General features: G+C 34.3%; 2 protein-coding genes and 1 long non-coding RNA gene across 7 annotated transcripts in view; 1 reads left to right on the top strand and 2 right to left on the bottom strand.

Annotated features, from left to right (window-relative positions):
* Positions 1-13,143, bottom strand: part of RNF2 (ring finger protein 2) — a 670,080-nt gene that overhangs the window by 366,576 nt on the left and 290,361 nt on the right. The window lies entirely within an intron of this gene.
* Positions 1-13,143, top strand: part of EDEM3 (ER degradation enhancing alpha-mannosidase like protein 3) — a 101,131-nt gene that overhangs the window by 47,250 nt on the left and 40,738 nt on the right. For all 3 annotated transcript variants that reach the window (XM_077157215.1, XM_077157217.1, XM_077157216.1), the window contains exons 7-8: positions 4,574-4,708; positions 7,413-7,518. In XM_077157215.1, the coding sequence (XP_077013330.1) occupies positions 4,574-4,708; positions 7,413-7,518 (241 nt within the window). The remainder of the gene's footprint in view (positions 1-4,573; positions 4,709-7,412; positions 7,519-13,143) is intronic.
* The window catches only part of LOC143680755 (uncharacterized), a 79,798-nt gene that overhangs the window by 32,929 nt on the left and 33,726 nt on the right, over positions 1-13,143 (bottom strand). The window contains exon 5 of one of the 3 annotated variants that reach the window (XR_013174164.1): positions 12,432-12,636. The exons of 1 other annotated variant lie outside the window; for it this stretch is intronic. This is a non-coding gene — a long non-coding RNA (uncharacterized LOC143680755). Of the gene's footprint in view, positions 1-12,431; positions 12,637-13,143 lie in introns of those variants that run through there. One more of the 3 variants, XR_013174165.1, reaches the window with a different exon arrangement.

Here is a 13,143-nt window from a genome sequence, read left to right as displayed (position 1 = left end):
TCACAGCTTATAGTTAAATGCAACAGGAGAGAGATAAACTGAGAATTGAACTCTTGGGTACAGAGAAAAGAGAAATTGATGTTCTGGAAAATTCTGGGCTTCCAGGAAGGGAGACCCCAGAGAATAGTGCTCCATGTGAGGATGGAATCAGTCAGCCATTTCAGAGAAAGCCAGGATCATACATGGAGTTAACCAGGAAGGATTTGTGGAAACTCCTTATGTCTGATGGGCATGATCCAAGGCTACTGTTGCCTAGAAAGCCAGTGAGAGTGCTGTGGGACCTGTATAAACAGAGCCACTCCCAGTCTGGACTGAGGGGTTCAAAGAAGGGACACATTGGAGGAAAAATAACTTCAGAGGCAAAACCATGGAGGCTGAGGTCTGAAGTCAAGAAGCCTTGGGCCAGGAGAGAGCCTGCACAAGCCCATGGAGACTTACATCCCTGAAAGTCATGTCCCATGTAGGGGAGGAGGGTAATGAGTGTATTTGCAGAGTTTGGCTTAGAGAGAGAGAGGCCACATCTGAGCAGTAAAAGAAGTTCTCTGTAATTGACTCATAGGTATAAGTATGGATAGACTTAGCTTCCCCATTACAGAAATGCATTTCATAAGAGCAAGCCTCAAGATCAAAGATGTGGCCTGTTAACTCGGGAGTTCCTAATGCTTGAGAGAATAGCAGAAATTTCCCAGGTGGCCCTGCAAATAAGTTTGATATCTCGCTTTTCCAAGTGTGCAAAGTAGGTTTGGGAAGTTTGATTGGTATTGCATTGAAGCTGTAGATTAATTTGGGTAGAACTGACATCTTACACTAACTTCCTGTCCTTGAACATGGAATATCTTTCCACCTACTTTGGTCGTCTTTGATTTCCTTTAGCAATTTTTTATAGTTTTCTGTGTATAGGTCTTTTGCATCCTTGGTTAAGTTCATTTCTAGGTACTTGATTCTTTTAGTTGCTGTTGTGAGTGGAATTTATTCTTTTAGTTGCTGTTGTGAATGGAATTTTTTTCTAATTGCTTCTTTGGGTAGGTCATTACTATTGAATAGAAACATTATTGATGTTTGCATCTTAATCTTTTATCCTGCCATTTTGCTGAATTTGCTTATTAGTTCAAGTAGTTTTGTTGTCGATTTCTCCGATTTTTCAAAAATAAGGTCATGCTATATGCAGGTTTTGAGTATTTTACTTTTTCCTTTCTGATTTGGATGCCTTTTATTTCTGACCTTAGGAGGAAGGCTTTTACTCTCTCACTGTTGAATATGATGCTAACTGTGGGTTTTTCATATATGCCCTTTATCATATTGAGGAAGTTTCCTTTGATTCCTACCGTTTGAAGTGTTTTTCTCAGAAAGAGATGCTGAATTTTGTCAAATGCTTTTTCAGTGTCAATTGAGATCTTTCCTTTTGATTTGTTAGCATGTTGTATTTATTGATTGATTTTCTTATGTTGAACCACCCTTGCATACCTGGAATAAATCCCACTTGGTCATGGTGTGTAATTTTTTTAATGTGTCTTTGGATTCAATTTGCAAGTATTTTGTTGAGAATTTTGCGTCTGTATCATTAGGGAGATTGGCCTGCAGTTTTCCTTTCTTCTTGTATCTTTATCAGATTTTGGTATTAGAGTGATATTAGCCTTATGAAATGAGTTAGTGTTCCTTTTTCTTCATTTTTTTTTTTTGGAAAAGTTTGAGTAGGAATGGTTTTACTTTGTTTTGTAATGTTTGATAAAATTCCTCTGTGAAGACACCTGACCCAAGGCTTTCTTTTTGTAGGAAGATTTTTGATGACTGATTGAATTGCTTGTGATTAGTTTGTTGAGGTCTTCTATATCTTTTTGAGTCAGTTTATAAGTTTACTGTTTCTAGGAAAATATCCATTTCATCTGAGTTGTCTGGTTTGTTGGCATACAGTTGTTCATAGAATCCTCTTATGATTTTTTTATTTCTTCAGGGTTTATGGTAATGACTCCCACCCCCATCATTTCTGATTTTATTCTCTCTCTCTCTCTTTTTTTTTTGGCAGCCTAATTAAGGGTCCATCTATTTTATTGATTTTCTCAAAGAACCAACTTTTGATTTTATTGACTGTCTCTGTTGTGTTTTTGTTCTCCAGTTCATTTACATGTGTTTTGATCTTTATTATTTCTCATCTTCTCTTTGCTTTAGTGATAGTTTGCTATTCTTTCTCCAGGTCCTCAACTTGAGCAGTTAAATCCTTGATTTTTACTCTTTTTTTTTGGCACAGGCAGGCACTGGGAATCGAACCTGGGTCTCTGGCATGGCAGGTGAGAACTCTGCCTGCTGAGCCACCGTGGCCCGCCCAGTCCAGTATATTTTTAATTTGAGGTACAGTATCTTTCCTTTCTGTAAGATCTGCTATTTTTCTGTTCATTTTTTCAAATTCTTCATGCTCTTCTAGTGTCTTCTTGATACCATTTACATCTTTAGCCCCACCCTTTGAAGTTATAGGGAATTTCTATAAGTATCTTTGAATGGTTTTTACACATTTTGTGTCTTCTCCTGCTTTTTAATTTGGTCATTTGGCTTGGCTATATCTTGCATCTTCATATATTTAGTGATCTTGCTTCTTCATATATTTAGTGATTTTTTGTTGATTTGTTGGCATTTGATTACCTTGATAAGGTTATTTTGAAAGTTGATTTCCCTTGCTCATGTAAGATTTTGTAGTGGTTTGGGTTTGCATTGAAGGTCTCCTTTGGCTCTTGGTTTGTCAGTCATTCCCAACCAAACTAAGACCTGGGCCTCATGCAGGAGATATAACTCGGATTGAAGGTCTGTTAAATCCTGGGCAGAAAGGCAGTTTGCCAGGGTGCACTTTCCTGGTCTTCTCAGTAGATGGTGCTCTTGGGCCGCTTCTTCCACTCAGGTCTGCCTCTCCCTTAATGCAGCAGCTAGCTGGACAGGATCCAGACTAAGTGAAAATCCAGTCAAGGTGGCTGAGTCTCTGTGTGTGCTGAAAGCCGCCAACCCTGGGGGTGGACACGGTACACCTCAGTGGGCATCGTGGGTCTCTTGATTCCCATACTCCCATGTGGAATATCCTTGAGATTGAGAGTTTCAACTTCCCCTGCCCACAGCCAGCCAGGAGTGTCTGGCACTGCAGTGTGGCTTGCTCCCTCGTCCCCACCTTTCTGCCCAAGCATTTAATAAGTGTTCTAGGTCTCCGTGGAGAAAAGAAGAGTTAGTCGTACCTCTTTTACCAGCCAATTATCAGATCCGCTCTGCTCTACATACCCCCTAACTCCTGAGGGGAGGGCCTCCCCATTCTTGCCCCAAACCAGGTACCCACAGTGGCCTGCCTTTGATGGGTATGCACTGTGCACCACAATAAGGTCTCTGTATGTGGGTAAACCAAGTCTACTGGCTCCTGGGTTCCCATGTGGGAGCTCCCAAGTAGGGAGCTGAGAGGGAGAATCTCCTCATCTGACTGTGGCGATAGAGTGTGGGAATGCACTGCTCCTTCAGCACCTACTCTGGCTTGCGTGTAGCAGCCTGCCCCAGGTGTGGTCATGATTAGATAAACTAACCCAATCCTCTCACTTGTAATTTCTCTGCTTTTTCACCATGTTCTCCCTATATAATGTGGAAGTTCCTCTATGATCACTCGTACCCTGGAACCACTGTCACAGTTTTTTTTCTGTAGTTCCAGGTGGGAGGGGAAACTCTGCCTATCCTATTCTACTGTCTTCCTGGAAGTTGTTCTTGAGCTTTTCTTTATAAGAGTTTGAATAATAGTTGACCTGAGAATATACCCATGACATTTTTTATTTGATCTTTTTTATTGAAGTTAGGCTAAAGCTTTGGCTTATGCTTGCCTTTTGGTTGTTTATTTGGACTAGTTTTGATCAGAATCTGGCCAGTTTTGTTCTAGTTAATGCAGGCTTTTGCTGTTGTGTATTTTGCTATCTTTAAGATGTTAATAATAGGGTGGTGTCTGGGAACCCTGTATTTTATTCATGATTGTTCTGTAAGCCCAAAACTTCTCTAATCAAGGAAAAAAATATTTACAGGGGAATACTCCATTGAAAGAACTTTGCTTATGTTGTTAGCCTGCCAAGAAGGCAGTATAACTCTTTATTTCAAAACTTTTTAAAACCTACAAATGAAATTTTAATTATCTTTTAAATACATTTGTTTTTCTCCATGACAAACTATTTAATATAGTAGTGTTTTTTCACAAATTCTCAATTAAACCTAATTTCTTTTAGGGTTGCTCTAGTGACCTATTCTTCTACTAACTAATTCAAACTCTTAGAGATCAAAAATGTTATAGAAGGTATTTTCTCCATATAATTGCTATAATAATATTGAATTTTGAAACCATCAAGAACTAAACAAAAATTAATCCATCCCATGAATATTATGTACTTAGAATATATTTCTCTAGGTGTTCATTGGAAAGCCACAAAGATCATCAGATTAAATTTCAGTGTTGTTATTTTATGAATTATTTTGATGGTTTGATAAAATGTCTTGGTTGAAGAATAGTTTCTTATCAGGAAAGTCATTTTCTTTACATAATTGCAAATGATAATCTTCTAATTTTGTTTAGATTAATTTAAAGTTTGGCATCAGAAAACCAGAAGCTCGAACAGGAACAGAGACAGATACCTGTACAGCTTGTGCAGGTACCTTGATCCTTGAGTTTGCTGCTTTAAGTCGATTCACGGGAGCAACAATTTTTGAGGTTTGCTTTTCATGGTCTTTGATCTCCTGGGTATTGGGTATAGCTTACTTTATATCCTTTGTCCATTGGTCTAATATTAGGATTATCACTTGGGCAATTACTTTACTTATTTCTCTGTTTGTTTTGATAGACTTTCAGATGGCCTAGCACATTTCTGAAAGTTTCATCAATCTTCTAAAATACAGCAAAAGTTTTGTACCTAAGTTTTGATTGAAAGTATAATCTGTAAGTTTGTTTACTCCAAGGGAAATGTTATTCATTATCTCCAAGACGTACTGTCCCCCAAACAGTTGGTTATGGAATAGCTATGTCTCCTGCTTTTTTATTCTGTATAATTGCCTAAACATGTTGTTAGAATGCAACACAAAGTAACACAAAGCATACTCTTTTTCAAATGTATGACTTAGGAAAATTTTTAAAAATCCAGCAAATGGCACAGAAGGGGCAAGTAGAAATAGGCAAAGTATATCAACATTATAAACTTTGGATCAAAGTATAAATAAACCAAGTCAAATGGTCTTTGTGTATATGTTGAATCTGTATAGAATCTATGTGTTTAAAGTGTCTTAAGGACAGATTTATTGTATTTGATTGAGTAATCTTTTAAACTTAATTTTTTGTTTTATGCCTTGTTGACTAAGATTTTTCCTTTGGTAAAAAAATGTGGCATTTTTGTATACTTTCTAATTTAATATGTACTGTATACTTTGTGAGATTCTGATGCATTTACAGGTGAGGAAAGTGAAACTCAAGAGGTTAACAGACCTGCATAGCTAAACGAGTGAATGAGTGGATTTAGAATTCTTGTCTTTCTGAATTCAAAGCCTAACTTTTTCCATTGAGCTATCTTGTATAAATTTTTAAAATCCCAATTTTTAACTTTTTGTACATATAGTGATTCAGAGAAGTGATTTTATGCAGTTGCAAGAGCATCAGTCTAATACAGGGTTGGCAAACTATAGTCTACAGGTCAAATCTGGCCACTACCTGTTTTTGTAAATCAGATTTTATTGAAACACATTCATGCTCATTGGCTTATTTATTTATTTATTTTTGCATGGGCAGACACCAGGAAATGAACCCAGGTCTCTGGCATGGCAGGCGAGAGCTCTGCCTGCTGAGCCACCATTGCACAGCCTTCATTGGCTTAGTTTTGTCTATGACTACTTTGTGCTGTAATGGCAGAGTTGAGTTATTGTGACAGAGACTGACCCACAAAGCCTAAAATATTTACTATCTGGCCCTTTTCAGAAAAGGTTTGCTGATCCTTAGTCTAATAGAGATCTGAATTCTTACATTAGTTGTCTTATAATTCACTTCTTTTGGCATGGGCAGGCACCAGGAATTGAACCCGGATCTCTGGTATGGTAGGCAAGAATTCTGCCACTGAGCCACCATTGCTTGCCCATAATTCACATTTTAACTTTGGTTAAATCTTTTATTACACTGGGCCTATTTCCTCATCTGTTAAATGAGAATAGGGAAATACAATCTTTGGGCTGCTCTTTAGCTTTAAAATTCTGCCATTTAATTAAAGTAAGATACTTTGTTTTAAGAAAAATTTGTATACATAGGTTAAGTCAAGAATTAAAACTATTTTAGAATCTACTCTTAAAGCTACTAAGTGACACATGGGTTTAAGGATTTTTTCTTTTATAGGGGTACTTCAACAATGCTAACATAGCTTCATGCTCTGAAATTAATTTTAATTTAGAAAATCACCTGTACAAGTCCTTTGCTTTCACATATGTATAATATTTCTTCATCCACGGTCAAGAATTTATTATAAATTTTAATTCAATGTCCAATGGATAAAAATAAATTATGAGAAAGGAAAAGAAAAAAATTTTGTCATGAATAAATTCTCATTAGCATAATTGATTTACTAACCCTTCACTAACAAAGTTGTGTGCATTTACAAAATAGGATCTGAAATGCCTGATTGTGTTTTAAAAATGGCATACCAACTTTGAGATCTTTGCTAATTTTGTAAATTATCTAAAAAGATTTTCACTTTGTGAAGAAAGTGATTGTTTTAAGAAGCACATTTTATTATGTCTGCAATTAGTATCATTTAGTAATACGTGGTATGTAAATGTGAACCTGTACTATAAGAATAGATGAAAAAAGAGATGAACATGGTTGATCTCAAAGTGCGATCATTGCCACTGAGTGGCATTTTCAGTTGTTCTTCTAACTAGACTTGATTGGCTGATAACGAACCAAGATTTGGCTTGTAAGGAAAATTTAATGTTATATTATAGTTGGTTATTTTAGAAATTTTACTTAATCTTTGATGTCTTATGGACCTTTGATTTTTCTCTAGTGCAATTTTATTGAGCTGTATGTATTCACATTCCATACAATCATCCGAATAGTACAATCAGTGGTTCACAGTATCATCATATAGCTTTATATTCATCATCGTAGTTGATTTTTGAACATTTTCGTTACTCCAAAAAAAAAAAATGAGATTAAAAGTAAAAATAAAAGTGAAAAAGAAACCCCAAAACATCTCATACCCATTCCCCCCATTACTTATTTATTTATTTTGTCTTTTTTTTTCTTACTCATCTGTCTATACATGGGATAAAGGGAGTGTCAGTTGCAAGGTTTTCACAATTACAACATAGACCTTTGATTTTTATTTCTTTGTTTCCTATTTGCCAGTGACATGCAATTCTTTTTCTTTTTTTAATTACAGGAATATGCAAGAAAAGCTCTTGATTTTCTCTGGGAAAAAAGGCAGCGAAGTAGTAATTTAGTGGGTGTGACTATTAATATTCATACTGGAGATTGGGTACGCAAAGGTATGTAAGTTGGTTTTTAAAAATCAAGCGTTCACATCCACAGTGGTGGGGAATAATGGTTCTTCATTTGTTAAGATAATTTTGGGGACAAAAATAGAGCATAATTTCTCCCCAGATTGACAGAATTTTGATTTATTTAGCTGTGTTTTCTTTGGTACCAAATAATAGCCCACATAATGTGGCTGAATTAATGTTCTAATCCATGTTTTAATGGTTATATCATTATTGATGAAATAATAGGGTGTAGATGAAATACTAGAACTAATTTCCTTTGAGGACTAGAGGATCCCCATGCCTCTGCCATCTCGCATTAAGGTGGAAATCTGTGTTTAATATTTTCTCTAATTCTTCTGTTTTATCCTAACTCCAGAGATAAAGTATAGCATAAAAGCTAAGAGCGTAGACTCTGGAGCCATGATGTTGAAGTTCAGAACTCAGCTCTTCAGCTTATTGGCTATGTGATCTTGGGCAAATTAAACCTCTGTGTGCCTTTCTATCCTATATGTAAAATGGAGATAATAATAGTACCTAATTCATAGAGTTATTAAGAGGATTAAATGAGTTAACCAGTGTAAAGTACTTAGAGCAATGCCTGGCATTTACTATATTTACTGTGAAACAAGTGTTCACTAATGTGAGCCGATACTATTATTAATAACAGTGTTTCCAATGTAAAGTACATTGTTGGAAAACATCCTCTTATAAGAGATAAGGTCAGAGAGACAACATTCCATCCAAAGTCATGAAATAATTTGCATACTGAAGTACTGTGTAGCTACAATGTTTTGGCCCAGTGATGGCAATAGAATTACTTCTGATACATACCTGCAGGGCTTTGCTGAAGATTCTGAGGCTTTGACTAAGTTTGTTGGAAAAAAGACTCTCTGATTAGTTAAAAATGCCTGAGGCAATTACTGGGTTAATTGGATATAAAGTGCTCTATTCAGTTATCACTATTTATTGTACCATATTTGCAGCTCGTTATAATACTATTTCTCCCAAACTGTACTGATGAATGATGGTTAAGATACTTGTATATAATTCCATAAGGGATATCTTGGTGAGGATATCTTTTTTTTTTGTCTAATTAGTTATATTTTTTCTTTTCTTTTTTGCTTGCTTGTTTGTTTTTTGTTTGTATTTTAATGGAACACTAAATACTGGTGAAGATGTAAGGAGATGGGTACATTCATAAACATCTTGAAGTATGTATTTAAATCACTTGGAAAACAATTTGGCTAAATGCATTAGTAGCCTTAAAATATTAGTTTTCTGATTAATCCTTTTACTTATTACTAATCTTGCTTAAGGAAATAATACAAAATGTAGAAAATTATTTGTTCCTAAAGGTGTTCATTGCATAATTATTTCTAATAATGGAAAACTTGGAAACAATCTAAGTGACCATAAATAAAGGAATAGCTAAGAATATTATTGTACATCAGTGTTGGAATATTGTTACTAAAATGAATTGGAAGCATATAACAATGTTGTATGAGCAAACAGGATATAGGATTATCTTTCTAAAATAAGCATAGAAAAATAAAAATGACCAGAATATTGCTAATGAAAATATCTTGTTCACACATTTCTCTATTTCCACTTAACCTTGCTTATATATAAAATTTTTAAAACTTCCTATTTTAAAATAAATTGTAATTATTAATTTGAACATATTAAAATAATGTCCTCTATTCAGTACTGTATAAAATTTTTATAAAGTTTTAACTAAATGGTTCCTGAATAAACACCTAAATCCTGACTTCAGAACTCTGTATTTTTCTTTTTTATCATGTCATATGTAACTTTTTGCAGCTTTTGCCATTTAATGTTGTATTGCCAAGATTCATGCATTTTGTTGTGTCAAGTTGTCGTTCATTCTTTTTTTTACTGCTGTATATATTCCACTGGATGAATAAACTACAGCTTGTGGGCATTTAAGTTGTTTCCAGGATTTTGCTACCATGAACAGTAGTGCTGTGAATGTTCTTGTAAGTGTCTCCTGTTGTATATTATATAGGAATTTCTCTTGGCTATATAACTAGGAGTGGAATTTTTTTATCTTAGGGCTAACTAATGTTTAGCCTCAGCAGATAATGTCAGATTGTTTTCCAAAGTTGTTATACCACTTTATGCTTTCATCAGCAACATGTAAGAGATCTTGTGGATCCGCATCTTCTCCAACACTTCAAATTGTTAGCCTTCTAAAGTTTTTGTCAGTCAGATGGGATACAAATAATATCCCATTGTGGTTTGGTTTGATTTGTGTTTCCCTGATTACCGATAATGTTGAACACTTCATATTTATTGGCCATTTGTGTTTCCTTTTCTTTGATATTGATGTTCTTTTGTCTACTTTCTATTGGATTAGCTGTTTTATTGATTTGTAAGAATTCTTTATATATTCTTAATAATTGTCAGATATGTATTGTAGATTTCTTCTAGTTTATATTTTGTCTTTTCACTTTCATTACATTCTTTTTAACTTTAAATATAGTTAGATTTCTATCAGTGTTTTCTTTTATGATTAACACCTTTTTGTAACTTAAGACTCTGCTTAATCAGATGTCTGAAATATATTTAATTTTATATTTATATTAAAAATTTCAAAGTTTTAAAATTGATTTTAACCCATCTGGAGTTTTGTTTATCTTGTAAGGTAAAAAAGATATGTGGTGATATTTTAAAGACATTTTATATTTCTAACTCTGTGCTCTATATAATACTCATTGACTATGTCATACCTGTCCTTTGAAATTTATTGGAGTTTTGTTTTGACTTAGAACATGATTCATTTTTGCAAATGTCCTGCATGACTTAAGAAAAACATTTGTTTTCTAGTTGTTGAATGCAGGTTTCTATAGGTGTCTCTTAGCTCAGTTTTAATAATATTGTACAAATCCTTGCTGATTTTTTGTTCTTTTGACCTTTCAGTAACTAAGAAAAATGGGTGACATCTCCAACACTGATAGTGGACATCTTTATTTTCCCTGTGGTTCTCTTTTAGCTGCATAGTATTTTGGAGCTATTTTGTTGGGTGGATTCATTTAAAATTGCTGTCTCTTCTTGGTTGTTTGAACCTTTTATCATTGTGTAATGTCTCTGTCCATCTCCAATACTCTTTGTTTTAAAGTCCATTTTGTCTAGTCATTATATAACTACATCAGCTTTGTATTGGTAAATATATGCCTGATAGGCCTTTTTCTCTCCTTTTGCTTTCAGTTTTTGCATGTGCTCATGCTATAAATGTATCTCTAGTAAAATTTATAGATTTTTAAAATGGTTTGTTAGTCTTTGCCTTTTAATTGGTGAGTTTAGTCCATTTACATTTATTGCCACTTTTAATAAATTTGAACTTATCTGTATTTATTATTTCAATGTGACCCACTTTTTCTGTTTGCCTTTAGTCTTTTTATATTTAATTGATAACTATATCTACCTCCTAATAGCACAGGAACTTTAGAATGTTCTTCCATATCTTTGTTTCCTGCCACCCTGATCTTCATCCCTGTATATTTAACTTTGATAAAAAAGTGTGTTCTCTTTTTTCTTTTGGTCCTACCACTCTCTCTCGATGTAAAGATAAACGTTATCAAGATTTTTGATCATTTGTACTTTTTATGTCTCTTGCAGTTTTCTTGTTATTTCATCACAAACTGTTAAGCCTTTAATAGCATTTTTACTTAAAATTTTTTTTTGGTTTTTAGTAGCTTTTGAAGCTTATAGCCTAAAAACATTTTTAACATGCTTTCATATTTGAGTGACAGTTTAACTAGGTATAATTTTAGCTTTAAATTCTTTTCCTTCAAGTGTTTGAAAATATAACTGTTGTCTTCCTAAATCCCATTTAAAATCTGGTATCAGTCTGATTCTTATGCCTTTATATGTGATCTACACTTTTTCTCTAGATACATAAAAATATCAGAAAAGATGAATTTCTAAAAATATCACTGTGATTTTAGCTGTAGGTTTATCTCTCCTTTTTTATATTCTGTGAGCCCTTTCAGTCTAAGATCTTCAGGTTTTTAATTGCTGGAAATTTATCTCCTTTATTTTTAAGATATGGTATCCTTTTTATTTTAATTTGTCTCTCTTTCCTATTACTTAGCTCCTATTCTCCATATATCTTAGCTTTTCTTTTATATATATTTTATTTCTTTGACTTTCTCTTTTCCTTCTGGGAGGTTACTGCTCATTGTGTTCTAGTTTGCTAATTTGTCCCTGAGCTGTACCCTATCTGCTTTATATCCCTTCTCTTACATTTTTTAACTGTTATATTTTTTATGCCATATATTTCTGCTTGCTTAAATGTTTTTTTTCTTTCTTTCTTTCATATTGATAATTTCCTCCCTTATTTTTTGAATATGTTTTTTAGGCTAATTTTAAATTCTTGGTTTGCCTGTTCTATATTTTTTCTTCTGATGGAATCTTATAGGAATACCTTATTTTCTTTTTAAAAGTAATGCTTCTTAAGTGTCTTACTTTGGGCCTGTGAGCTCATGTTCCCTTGTTACCTACTTTGTGGTAGGGCCAGATTCCAATTCCTATTACCCCCAGTGATCTCAGGGATGAATTCTAAGAAACATTAGAAAATACTGATACCTGGACCTTCAGAGCTTCTGAATTAATTGGCATGGGGTGTGGATTTCTAAGATTGTATAATCATAATGTAGATAGTAATCTACCTAGCCTTAGAGTTTGGAAGGCAAAACGTGAGTAAAAAACTGCCTCAAGTTAGTTATTCCCCATGTCCTTCATTCAGTTCCTTATACTCAGCTTCTGGACTGTCCTGTTTTAACTCCTGAGGACAACTGGAGCAGATGTATCAGGTGTTGGAGGAGACAATGTGCCCCAAAGCAGTGGCAGGGGAGTCCCAACAATTTCCCTTTTCTTTTTTCCTTCTGTAGCCATACCTTGCTGCTCTTTTCCCAGAGGTTTCTTACAGTATTGTCCTTATTGAACTTTTCTTGCTTTGGTCCTCTATGGTACTTGGTAAAGAAGCCAACAGTTGTGCTAATCTCAGCAATTGGAACTGGAACCTCTGAACCAGCAGCAGTCGTGTTTTCATATTTTCACGTCTGTTATAACTTTAAGATTGATATCTTACTGCTCAATGGTCTAATGAAGAAAAGACATAATGATATCCTCTTTTTACTCTTTGAAGTTCCTCACTGAGAAAATGTGATTTTAAGCAATTCTTTTTTTTGAATACTTCTATTGATAAATCTTATCATGCAAACATCCCATACATGATGTGCAAGCAATGGCTCACAATATCATCATACAGTTTTGTATTCATCACCATGATCAGCTTTTAATACACTTGCATCACTCCAGAAAGAGAAATAAAAAGGAAAAAAAAAAGCTCATGCATACCATTCCCATTATCCCTCCCTTTCACTGACCACTAATATTTCCATCTACGCAATTTATTTTAACCTTTTTTCCCCCTAAGATTTATTTTTTTAATCCATATTTTTTACTCACCTCTCCATACCCTAGATAAAAGGAGCATCAGGCACAATGTTTTTACAGTCACACTGTCACATTGTAAAAGCTAGGTCCTTAAACATTTAAAGCTAGTACCTCCTGTTTTTAAAACATTTATCAGCAGAGATGCAATTA

The sequence above is a fragment of the Tamandua tetradactyla genome, chromosome 4 (genome assembly GCF_023851605.1).
Source record: "Tamandua tetradactyla isolate mTamTet1 chromosome 4, mTamTet1.pri, whole genome shotgun sequence".
Taxonomy (NCBI): domain Eukaryota; kingdom Metazoa; phylum Chordata; class Mammalia; order Pilosa; family Myrmecophagidae; genus Tamandua; species Tamandua tetradactyla.
This window is presented reverse-complemented; position numbering and strand designations above follow the sequence as displayed.